Raw genomic sequence first — 11730 nt, 5'->3', positions numbered from 1 at the left:
AAGTGCGGGGCCCAGAACTGAACACAGTACTCAAGATGCGGCCTCACCAGTGCCGAGTAGAGAGGGACGATCACCTCCCTAGACCGGCTGGCTACACTATTCCTAATAGAGGCCAGGATGCCATTGGCCTTCTTGGCCACCTGGGCACACTGCTGGCTCATGTTTAGCCAGCTGTCGATCAGCACCCCCAGGTCTCTTTCCACCGGGCCGCTTTCTAACCACTCTTAGAGAGATTAATACAAAATATATTACATATTAATACAAAGGACACAAAATTATACTTAGCTCATGGAGTGGGGACAAGTTGCTGCAGGATTCACCATCCTTGCAAACAAAGAGGAAAAAGGGAGAGGAGAACAGAGCAAAGAGCCCCCCCATCCCCACAAGCTTTCCCTTTTATAGTGAACCTGACGTTAATGCTGTAGAGCACACCTGTGGGCCAGCCTGGGGCAGCTGCCCTGGGTTTAACTGCTGACGGCCTTGATCACCATCCCATGGCTGGCCACCAGCTGAAACGAAATGGAACAGAAAAGTGATTCTACAGATTTTAGCTCCAGGAAACCAGGACACCTTCACAGACCGAGCAGGCCCTCGCTGGGCTGGAGACCCTCTGTGGGCAGCCCTGTGCCTTTGGGGGACCCCAGGGCCAGCCAGACCTGGGCTCCGAGCATCCCCTGGGGCTGGGGGGTCCCGGGTATGGGACGCAGGCAGGATCCCCGGTGATGGGTCCGGCTCCTGCGGGCGGGTTGGGACCCCAAAAGCACCCGTAACCAAACTGACACCCACCCTCTCCTCTCCCCCGCAGATGTGCACCCCCAGCAACACACCGGCCACGCCGCCCAACTTCCCGGACGCCCTGGCCATGTTCTCCAAGCTGCGGACCTCCGAGAGCCTGCAGAGCAGCACCAGCCCCATCACCTCCATGGCCTGCTCCCCCCCGGGGAGCTTCAGCCCCTTCTGGGCCTCCTCGCCCCACAGCCACCAGCCCGCCTGGCTGCCCCCCTCCTCGCCCACCACCCACGGCCTCCACCACCACCTGCACCACCCGCAGCCCGCCTGGCCCCCTGCCCCCCCGCCTGCCGCCCCCCCACAGAAAGCCGTGGCCACCATGGACGGCCAGAGATAAGACTGGGTTGGCGGGATGGGGAGGGGGAATTTTGGGGGGGGCATCTAGGCCAGGGCGTTGGGAGCAGGGGCTCCCCCAGAAATGCACTGGAATAATTTTCTAGGTTTTATTATTATTTTTAGGGGGGGGACATGCTGCTGGGAAGGGCACCAGCCCATGAGAGCCTCTAGCTGGTCTTTCCCCCCCCCTTTTTTTTTAATATATAACTATAATATATAAATAGATCTAATGTATATAAATCCAGAGAGAAGGAAGCAGCAGCACAGAGGTGCTGCCGGGTTGGGAGGGTGTCCCTGTGCCCCCCCAGCACCCCTGCAGCGGGGCAGGAGAGGGAATGGGGGGGGATAAGGAAAACCACAAAGGGATGGAAGCGGCTGTGGGCACCCCGGATCGTGGCCATGGGGGCACGGAGCCGCCGGGGCCCCCCCGGCTCTGCATTTGCTTGTTGCAGCACCCAGAGCAAAGCGCGCCTCTGCTCTGGCTTCCCACATTCAGCCCGGCTTCTCGCACAGACCCCCCCGGACCGCCCCTCACCACGTCCTCCCTCCCTCTGCACCCCTGCAGGGCAGGGGGGGGGAAGCAGAACTGGGGGCCGCCATTTCCCAAGGTGATGCCCCCCTGTCCCTGTGACCGCCCTTCCCCGGGGAGGGGGGAGCTGGGGCGTTGGTTTGGTTTTCAACTCAATCTCGCTTCAAAAACGAATGAACAGACAAAAAACAAAAGGAAAAGAAAAAACAACCACCAGGAAAAAACAGGTCAAAGTTTTTTATTAATCTAAAACCAATTTGAAAAGAAGAACTCGGATCTCCAGTGCCGCTGTCCCGGCCGTGTCCCCATGCCCGGGGGTGTCTCCGCAGGGCCCCGGGGCCGGGCCGAGCCCTTCAGCGCTGTCCGGAGCTCGGCGGATGGGGCGGGGGGGTTCCGCCGGGGACCCCCAGTCCCACCTGGCTACTGGGATGCTGGATCCGGCCTGTGCAGTGGGGGCATGGCGGGGCCTGGGGGCGAGGGGCAGGGTCAGCCCCCCCGCCCGCCGGGGGGGCACCGGCTGGGGGCAGCTCTGCCGGCCCGGGACGGGGCAGGCAGCGGGGGCAGGTGGGTGTCTGCCTGGCCGGAGACACCCACCCATGGGCTCCTGGCCCCCAGCCCCGAGTCCCCGGGCTCTTGTCCCACACTGCCCACGACCACCCCCTCACCGCCCCCCACCTCCCTCCGGCTCCACCCCGGGGACCACCCGCCCCCTCCGCCAGCCCCCCCCCCCCCCGCTTCCATCCTGCCCCCGCCTCGTCCCGCCCCGCACCCCAGAGCCCCAGCCCCCCCTGCTGCCGCCTCACCTTCTCCTTCTCGCCTTCCAGCTCACTGGCCAGGCCCTGCAGCTTGGACATCTGGGCCTGCAGCTTGGACATCTGGCCCTGCAGCTCCGACACCTGGCCTCGCAGCTTGGCCAGGACGGTGGCCGTGCTCTCCTGGTCTAGAGGGACACAGGCAAGGGGACACGCTGTTGGTGAGGGCGTCTTGCACTCAGGGCCAGGCTCTGAGCACGATGAGCCCTCGACCCAGGGTGTCCCCATGACAAACACCCCTCACCAGCTCCCCCTGGGCTCCCACCTCCCTCCGGGGAGAGCAGATGCAGGCGCCCGACCAGGCACCGCAGCAGATCCCGCAGCGCCGACACGTCCACGAGGCTGTCCCTGGGTATGGCCCTCTCCACCATCTCGGACAGGCTGGGCGGCTCCATCGCTGCCGCCCGGCCGGAGCAGGCGGAGCCCGCACGGGGCGGGACAGGAGCCCTTCTGCCGCGCGGGCACCGGGCGGGTGGCGGGCACGGGCCGCCGAGAGCGATCCCGCAGCCCGGCTGCTGCCTGCGCCGCCCCTGCCGCTACTGGCCCCGAGCCCGGCCCTGCCCCGTCCTCGCCGCCCGCCGCCCCTCGCCCCACAGGGTCGCGTCTCCCGTTGCCAGGCGACGCCCCGCCCCCGGGCCGCGCGGGACGTGCCGGGGGTCCCGGCGGCCGCTTCAGCGCCTCGAGCGCAGCCGGGGCCGTGTCCTGCGGCGGAGCGGCGCTGCGGGCCGTGCCCGGAGGGACGCGGCTCGGCGGCAGGGCGAGCTGTCCCCGGCCAGGGCCGAGCCGTGGGCGGAGGGGCCCTGCCGCCCGCACAGCCCGCTCCGCCCGCGAGCTCCCGGCAGCAGCGCGGGCCCGGCCGGGCAGCGCGTCGCGGGGCTGGCTGGGAGGACAAAACCCGAGAGCACAATAAAACCCCCAGAGCCTGGAGATGTGCTCGGCGGGTGCTTTTTTCTTTCCCAAGCTGCAGGGCTGAATTGCGAGAGGGAGTGGAGAGACGCAGAGGTGGGACCGAGATGCGCTGGGGCGAGAAGCCGGCCCTCTTCCGAGGGATCGTGAGCCTGAGCTCCGGTCGCTGGCAGAGCTGCGGGCTCAGGAGCTCCAAAGCTTCCCCCCGGGACTGGCCAGGCTTTCGAGCCAGCACTCGGGACTGGCAGAAAAGCTGGAAGAGCCCTGAAATGGCGCAGGGCCACGTGGGCACAGGGGCAGAGCAACAGCCAGGGGAGCATCTTGGGGCAGAAGGGAAAAGGAGAGAGCAGGTTCGATGCTGATGTGACGGCGAGGGCCAGGCTGGGTCAGGTCAAGCAGATGCTGTGTCTTAGTGTACAGCGTCCGCAACCCACCCTCTCCTTGCGACCTTTGGGGACTCAGCGAATAGAGGGGACCAGTCTTCCTGAAGCAGTCAGGGGGTTTGGGACACGACCGTTTCCTGGCTTCTGTTTAGCCAACTGCTTCTAGGCAGGGTAAGGTTTGAAGCGAAACCTGGGGCTAACTCAGGCTGTGAAGAACTTGGGCTGTGGGCCTGAGTATCACAGGATCACAGAATGTATGACCCAGGGGACACCAGCACAACCCATCACAGCAGACCGCGTTGCAGCAGCCCCATCCCATGGGGCAGCTGATATCAGAGCAGCGTCCCCCTCCCCAAACCCGCTGACCCCCAGCGCTTTGAGCACCCTGGATGGTCCCAAACATCCTTCTGTCTCCATGGAGCCCACAGCCAGGGCTAAACAATAGCCCGTTGTTCTACCACCCAAGACCCCTCCCCAGCTGAGAAAGGGAATTGGGAAAAGGAGAGAGTTGGTGGGTTGAAATTTAAACAGATTTAATAAAATAAGAAAACCAGTATCAATATTACAGAATCACAGAATCAACCAGGTTGGAAGAGACCTCAGGGATCATCGAGTCCAACCGTTGCCCTGACACCGCCATGTCAACTAGACCATGGCACTAAGTGCCACGTCCAGTCTCTTCTTAAACACATCCAGAGATGGTGACTCCACCACCTCCCTGGGCAGCCCCTTCCAATGTCTAATAACCCTTTCTGTAAAGAGATTCTTCCTGATGTCCAACCTGAACCTCCCCTGGCGAAGCTTGAGGCTGTGCCCTCTTGTCCTGTCGCTAGTTGCCCGGGAGAAGAGGCCAACTCCCACTTCACTACAACCTCCCTTCAGGTAGTTGTAGACTGCACTAAGGTCACCTCGGAGCCTCCTCTTCTCCAGGCTAAACACCCCCAGCTCCCTCAGCCGTTCCTCGTAGGTCAGACCCTCCAGACCCTTCACCAGCTTGGTCGCCCTCCTCTGGACTCGCTCCAACACCTCAACATCTTTCTTGAAGTGCGGGGCCCAGAACTGAACACAGTACTCAAGATGCGGCCTCACCAGTGCCGAGTAGAGAGGGACGATCACCTCCCTAGACCGGCTGGCTACACTATTCCTAATAGAGGCCAGGATGCCATTGGCCTTCTTGGCCACCTGGGCACACTGCTGGCTCATGTTTAGCCAGCTGTCGATCAGCACCCCCAGGTCTCTTTCCACCGGGCCGCTTTCTAACCACTCTTAGAGAGATTAATACAAAATATATTACATATTAATACAAAGGACACAAAATTATACTTAGCTCATGGAGTGGGGACAAGTTGCTGCAGGATTCACCATCCTTGCAAACAAAGAGGAAAAAGGGAGAGGAGAACAGAGCAAAGAGCCCCCCCATCCCCACAAGCTTTCCCTTTTATAGTGAACCTGACGTTAATGCTGTAGAGCACACCTGTGGGCCAGCCTGGGGCAGCTGCCCTGGGTTTAACTGCTGACGGCCTTGATCACCATCCCATGGCTGGCCACCAGCTGAAACGAAATGGAACAGAAAAGTGATTCTACAGATTTTAGCTCCAGGAAACCAGGACACCTTCACAGACCGAGCAGGCCCTCGCTGGGCTGGAGACCCTCTGTGGGCAGCCCTGTGCCTTTGGGGGACCCCAGGGCCAGCCAGACCTGGGCTCCGAGCATCCCCTGGGGCTGGGGGGTCCCGGGTATGGGACGCAGGCAGGATCCCCGGTGATGGGTCCGGCTCCTGCGGGCGGGTTGGGACCCCAAAAGCACCCGTAACCAAACTGACACCCACCCTCTCCTCTCCCCCGCAGATGTGCACCCCCAGCAACACACCGGCCACGCCGCCCAACTTCCCGGACGCCCTGGCCATGTTCTCCAAGCTGCGGACCTCCGAGAGCCTGCAGAGCAGCACCAGCCCCATCACCTCCATGGCCTGCTCCCCCCTGGGGAGCTTCAGCCCCTTCTGGGCCTCCTCGCCCCACAGCCACCAGCCCGCCTGGCTGCCCCCCTCCTCGCCCACCGCCCACGGCCTCCACCACCACCTGCACCACCCGCAGCCCGCCTGGCCCCCTGCCCCCCTGCCTGCCGCCCCCCCACAGAAAGCCGTGGCCACCATGGACGGCCAGAGATAAGACTGGGTTGGCGGGATGGGGAGGGGGAATCTTGGGGGGGGGGGGCGTCTAGGCCAGGGCGTTGGGAGCAGGGGCTCCCCCAGAAATGCACTGGAATAATTTTCTAGGTTTTATTATTATTTTTAGGGGGGGGACATGCTGCTGGGAAGGGCACCAGCCCATGAGAGCCTCTAGCTGGTCTTTCCCCCCCTTTTTTTTTTAATATATAACTATAATATATAAATAGATCTAATGTATATAAATCCAGAGAGAAGGAAGCAGCAGCACAGAGGTGCTGCCGGGTTGGGAGGGTGTCCCTGTGCCCCCCCAGCACCCCTGCAGCGGGGCAGGAGAGGGAATGGGGGGGGATAAGGAAAACCACAAAGGGATCGAAGCGGCTGTGGGCACGCCGGATCGTGGCCATGGGGGCACGGAGCCGCCGGGGCCCCCCCGGCTCTGCATTTGCTTGTTGCAGCACCCAGAGCAAAGCGCGCCTCTGCTCTGGCTTCCCACATTCAGCCCGGCTTCTCGCACAGACCCCCCCCAGACCGCCCCTCACCACGTCCTCCCTCCCTCCGCACCCCTCCAGGGCAGGGGGGGAAGCAGAACTGGGGGCCGCCATTTCCCAAGGTGATGCCCCCCTGTCCCTGTGACCGCCCTTCCCCGGGGAGGGGGGAGCTGGGGCGTTGGTTTGGTTTTCAACTCAATCTCGCTTCAAAAACGAATGAACAGACAAAAAACAAAAGGAAAAGGAAAAACAACCACCAGGAAAAAACAGGTCAAAGTTTTTTATTAATCTAAAACCAATTTGAAAAGAAGAACTCGGATCTCCAGTGCCGCTGTCCCGGCCGTGTCCCCATGCCCGGGGGTGTCTCCGCAGGGCCCCGGGGCCGGGCCGAGCCCTTCAGCGCTGTCCGGAGCTCGGCGGATGGGGCGGGGGGGTTCCGCCGGGGACCCCCAGTCCCACCTGGCTACTGGGATGCTGGATCCGGCCTGTGCAGTGGGGGCATGGCGGGGCCTGGGGGCGAGGGGCAGGGTCAGCCCCCCCGCCCGCCGGGGGGGCACCGGCTGGGGGCAGCTCTGCCGGCCCGGGACGGGGCAGGCAGCGGAGGCAGGTGGGTGTCTGCCCGGCCGGAGACACCCACCCATGGGCTCCTGGCCCCCCAGCCCCGAGTCCCCGGGCTCTTGTCCCACACTGCCCACGACCACCCCCTCACCGCCCCCCACCTCCCTCCGGCTCCACCCCGGGGACCACCCACCCCATCCGCCAGCCCCAGCCTCATCCCGCCCCGCACCCCAGAGCCCCAGCCCCCTCTGCCCCCCCTCCCCCTCCACCCACCGGCACACGGCAGGGTGCCCTCTCCCCCCCCCTGCCCCCCACCCCGAGCCGTACCCAGCAGCCTGGGCGAAGACTCGGCGCTCTGCGGCTGGGATGGCAGCTGCCGGTCCCGCCGGCCCCGGTAGATGCGGCCGTCCCGGCCCAACAGCGGTATCACGTCGTGCTGGGAAGGAGAGAGCGGCTGGCTGGGACACGGGGCCCGATCCTGCACCCCCAGCAACCCTCCCGCACCCGGCCCTCCCTGGGGAAACTGAGGCACGGACCCCTCTGCACGCTCAGCATCCCCCTCCCAGCCTCGCTCACCCCCCGTGTGTCCCCCCTCCATCCCTACCTCGTTGGGGAACCCGAGGAGGGGCTTGAGCGGCGGCCGGGTGTTGGGCGGGCGGGGCTGGAAGCGCGAGGTGATGGTGTGCTGGCCCCCGCACTGCCGCGGCACGATGGGGAACCTGCCCTCGACCGCCTGCTCCCTGTGGGACGGACACGGGGGTGCTCAGCACCCGGCACCCCGGGTGGCACCCTGTGCCAGGGAGGGGGCCGGGGGGTGCTCCCGGCTGGGCTACGGCCCTCCCGGCTCCCCCCCGACTGCTGCATGAGACCCCCCCACACCCATCCCTGTGCATCTTCTCCTTCCCCAGGGTCCTGCTGAGCTGGCTGTGGCCCTGGCAGGTCCCTGCACCCGACCACCCCCCTCAAGCCTGAGCTCAGGCTGAGACCACACAGAGCTCATCACATGCAGCTTCAGCACCCTTCACACGGACACCTGGGCCAGATGGGACAGTGGGGGGGGGCTGGAAAAGCCCCCAGACCCGGGGCAAGCACAGCTGACCCTCCATGGCACGTGTCTGCTCCCCTGCCCTGCCCAGGCCCCCCTGGACCCCTCCGTCCCCACCCTGGGAAGAGCTCTCCCTTGCCAGGGCTGGGGCCAGGCCACCCTGCACCCAAGGGCCTGGGGATGGCTCCCCGTGTCCCCTACCTGTGCCCGGGCTGCTGAGTTTGCTCCAGCTTGATGACGGTGTGGGGGGTCCTGGGCAGGCGGGGGGTCAGCGGCGGGATGGCCGGCAAGGTCGTGATGTGCCTGGGGAGGGCAGGAACCATGTCTGGGTGACGGGGGACAAATGACCCACCCCGCCTCGGGGCAGCACCCCAAAACCCATGGCCTTGTACCCCATGGCACCCCCCGCCCGCTGCCCCGGGGAGGGTCCCTGTCCCCCCGCTGCCGCACAGGGCTGCGCAGGGGCTTGGCAGGGTCAGACCCCCCCAGCCAGATGCCCAAACCCCCGTGCCCAGCACAGCGGGGCACCGCCAGCACCCACCTCCCCCCGTCCCAACCACAGTGCTGGGGGCTACTCACGGGCCAGGTGTCTGCACTTTGAGGGACCGGTCGCAAGACAGGCACTGGAAAGGGGCCAGCAGCTGCCTGGAGGGGGGAGAAAAGGGCTGGGTGAGCTCCTGGGGGGGACGCAGCCTGGCCTGCATGCAGGCAGCAGCTCGCAGGCAGCAGCAAGGGGCCGGAGGGAACGGGGCGAGCGCTGTCCCCGAAGCCACCACCGTCCCCATCGCACTCACTTCCTCAGCCCAGCCGCGTCATCGGCCTCCTCGCGTGGCACCTTCTCCTTCAGCTTCGCCAGGATGCCCTTCCAGTGCTCTTCCAGCTCTTGCCGGAAAGGCCCCAGCTCCAGGCGGTCCAGCTGCAGGGGGACGCACAGCCTCAGCCAGCCGCCCCCGCATGGGACGTGCCAGTGCCCCGGCAGGGACAGCCGTGAGGGAGGGGGGACCCTCGGAGGGACGCTGCCTGAGGCTGCCAAGCCCCAAGGTGCCGCTTTTGCGTGGCGGGGACGAGCCAGCCCTCACCTTGGAGCCCAGCTCTTCCCGGAGCTGGACCTGGACCTGCTCCTGGCTTGTCACCCGGTTCACCAACTCCCGGATCATCTCCTGCAGCCGCTCCATGTGTGCCTCGAACTGGCTGCAGCTGACTTTGCTGTTCAGGGCGGCTCTGACTGCTTCCTAGCACCGGGGAAAGGCAGGAGAGCGGTGAGGAAAGGATGGAGGCAGGACGGGCAGGGCCAGCGCGGGTCAGGGGCAGAGAGAGAAGCGACTGCATGGCCCCGCTTGCCCCATCAACCCCCTTGGGTTGGTGCCAGCGGCCAAAGGGACCCGCGAGGAGGCAGAGGGACACGGCGAGGGACCCGCAGCTGCTCTGGAAACCCTTCCTCCCCCCGGCCGCTTCTGCCACCCAACACCCAAGGGACAAGGGGCGTTTGTCACCCTGCCCAGGACCCCCTTGGCTGGCACCGGGGTGCCTCCAGGCCGTACCACATCCGTTCTCGGCACCACGTCTTTCTTGTCTGCTTTGGCCTTCTCCAGCCTGTTGAGGGACTGGAACAGAGCCTGCCAACACAGAGAGCACCCCGTGACACCGCGGCAGGGTCACAGCTGCCTCCCGGCCAGCCCAGCACCCCCCGCTCCCCCCCCACCCAACAACCTCCGCGAAAGGGACTTCCAACCTCCCTCCCCAGGGCTGCGGGCAGGCTGGCAGGGGACAAATCCCTCGTGCTGCCCAGCCTGGGCTCTGCCTGGAGGATGCTCTCACCCACCCCGCAGGGCTTGCAGCCACCCACCTCGATGTCTCTCTGCTTCTGTTGACAGTCGTCCAAGAGGCTCCCCGTGACGGAGCTGAGTTTTTCATAGTCGCTCTGGACCTGCGTGACTGTGGCCTGGATCCGCCTCAGCTGCTCCTCGTCCTGCTTCGGGGAGGAAGGCGACAAGGCGGTGCTGTGCAAGGGGGGGCTGGCTGCCCTGCGGGGACACACCCGCCTTACTCGCCCCCTGGCCACAGGCTACCAGTGCCGGCAGGACATTTGCAGCAAGGTTTTCATTGCCTTCCACGCTGCTCACCCGTACAAGCCGATTTGGGGAGCAGCGAGGGGCTCCCCCACACTACAGCCGAGCACAACCAGCCGGGGGGGACCCGGCAGCCCCCTCCCAAGACCCTCACGCTGCCAGCTCCCTATCTGGCTCCTCACTGGCAGCTGCCTCGCCACCTTGACAGTCTCCAGCCGCAACATAGACTGCACCATCCCCCGGAGCTCCTCGTAGCGCTGGAGGAGCTGCCTCACCTGTGCGCCGCTGTCCCCGCTGCAGGTGGGGCACGCTGCCTGCGCCCCTGGCTGCTCCTGCCCCGCGCTCTCCACCACAGCCCTCAGCTCGTCCAGCTACAGGAAAGGGAGAAGGAATGGCCTCTGAGATGGGATGTACGTGGCCAACGAGCCCGTGTGCCGCAGAGGCTTGACAGCCCCATCCAGCCAGGGGACGCGGCCGGGACCCCAGCCAGGCCCACCCTGCCGAGCCGGTGGGCGGTGGGAGCGCTCCCCCCCCCCAGCCTCACCTGCTTCTGCAGCTGCTCCAGTGTGGCCTTGGTCAGCTCCTGTTGCTTGGCCACCTCCCGCTGCTCAGCCACCACCCTCTTCATCTCCTCTAGCATGGCCTTGGCCACCTCCCGCTGCTCAGCCACCTCCCTCTTCATGTCCTCTAGCATGGCCTTGGCCACTTCCCGCTGCTCGGCCACCTCCCTCTTCATATCCTCCAGCGTGGACCTGGCGAGCGAGGGCGGGCATGGGCAGCCTTAGCTTCTGCGGGGCATCTCAAGGCGGTGCCTCTTGCCCCCAAAGCGCGATGCTGCCAGCCCCCCCGGGCTCCCCTGCAGCCCCATGGGGTAGGAAACCCTCTCCCATCCATTTACCCGACTTGCATTCTGAGCTGCTCGCTGCCCTCCGCTCTCCACTGGGCTGCAGCCACCCGCAGCTCTGCCACGGCGTCCTCCAGCTGCCTGGACTGGGAACAGCAGCAACGGCACAGTCAGGGCACGGCCCCGCGCCTCGTCCCAGCACGGGGGCCCTTCGGCTGCCCCCGACCTGCCCAAACCCCGCAGCATCCCCACAGCCCCCTCGGGGACTGCTGCCGCCTCACCTTCTCCTTCTCGCCTTCCAGCTCACTGGCCAGGCCCTGCAGCTGGGACACCTGATCCCGCAGCTCGGACCCCTGGCCCTGCAGCTCAGACACCTGGCCTTGCAGCTTGGCCAGGATGGTGGCCATGCTCTCCTGGTCTAGAGGGACATAGGCAAGGGGACATGCTGTTGGTGAGGGCGTCTTGCACTCAGGGCCAGGCTCTGAGCACGATGAGCCCTCGACCCAGGGTGTCCCCATGACAAACACCCCCCACCAGCTCCCCCTGGGCTCCCACCTCCCTCCGGGAAGAGCAGATGCAGGCGCCCGACCAGGCACCGCAGCAGATCCCACATCGCCGACATGTTCAGGAGGCTGTCCCCGGGTATGGCCCTCTCCAGCATCTCGGACAGGCTGGGCGGCTCCATCGCTGCCGCCCGGCCGGAGCAGGCGGAGCCCGCACGGGGCGGGACAGGAGCCCTTCTGCCGCGCGGGCACCGGGCGGGTGGCGGGCACGGGCCGCCGAGAGCGATCCCGCAGCCCGGCT

General features: G+C 65.6%; 2 protein-coding genes across 2 annotated transcripts; both read right to left on the bottom strand.

Annotated features, from left to right (window-relative positions):
• Positions 1–6676: 6676 nt before the first annotated feature.
• On the bottom strand, positions 6677–9939 carry LOC137670590 (glutamine-rich protein 2-like). The gene is made up of 9 exons (XM_068413512.1): positions 9860–9939; positions 9555–9629; positions 9093–9245; positions 8808–8929; positions 8593–8658; positions 8215–8316; positions 7573–7708; positions 7296–7404; positions 6677–6920 (listed from the first exon to the last, which is right to left on the bottom strand). The coding sequence occupies exons 3-9, from the start codon at positions 9186–9188 to the stop codon at positions 6874–6876; spliced, it is 678 nt and encodes a 225-aa protein (XP_068269613.1). The 5' UTR covers positions 9189–9245; positions 9555–9629; positions 9860–9939; the 3' UTR covers positions 6677–6873.
• Positions 9940–10110: 171 nt separating this feature from the next.
• On the bottom strand, positions 10111–11730 carry LOC137670589 (spindle assembly abnormal protein 6-like). The gene is made up of 5 exons (XM_068413511.1): positions 11482–11730; positions 11208–11344; positions 10981–11072; positions 10627–10834; positions 10111–10453 (listed from the first exon to the last, which is right to left on the bottom strand). The coding sequence occupies exons 1-5, from the start codon at positions 11609–11611 to the stop codon at positions 10133–10135; spliced, it is 888 nt and encodes a 295-aa protein (XP_068269612.1). The 5' UTR covers positions 11612–11730; the 3' UTR covers positions 10111–10132.

The sequence above is a fragment of the Nyctibius grandis genome, chromosome 15, assembly GCF_013368605.1.
Source record: "Nyctibius grandis isolate bNycGra1 chromosome 15, bNycGra1.pri, whole genome shotgun sequence".
NCBI lineage: Eukaryota > Metazoa > Chordata > Aves > Nyctibiiformes > Nyctibiidae > Nyctibius > Nyctibius grandis.
Note: the sequence above shows the minus strand (reverse complement) of the source record. Positions and strands in the feature narration are given on the sequence as shown.

Coding starts and splice junctions, on each gene's coding strand:
- LOC137670589 (XM_068413511.1), bottom strand. CDS start 11,611: ATGGAGCCGCCCAGCCTGTCCGAGATGCTGGAGAGGGCCATACCCGGG. Junction 11,345..11,481: donor TCTGCTCTTCCCGGAGGGAG/GTGGGAGCCCAG, acceptor ATGTCCCTCTAG/ACCAGGAGAGCATGGCCACC. Junction 10,835..10,980: donor CAGCTCAGAATGCAAGTCGG/GTAAATGGATGG, acceptor CTCGCTCGCCAG/GTCCACGCTGGAGGATATGA.
- LOC137670590 (XM_068413512.1), bottom strand. CDS start 9,188: ATGGAGCGGCTGCAGGAGATGATCCGGGAGTTGGTGAACCGGGTGACA. Junction 7,709..8,214: donor ACTCAGCAGCCCGGGCACAG/GTAGGGGACACG, acceptor TCCGTCCCACAG/GGAGCAGGCGGTCGAGGGCA. Junction 7,405..7,572: donor TCCTCGGGTTCCCCAACGAG/GTAGGGATGGAG, acceptor TCTCCTTCCCAG/CACGACGTGATACCGCTGTT.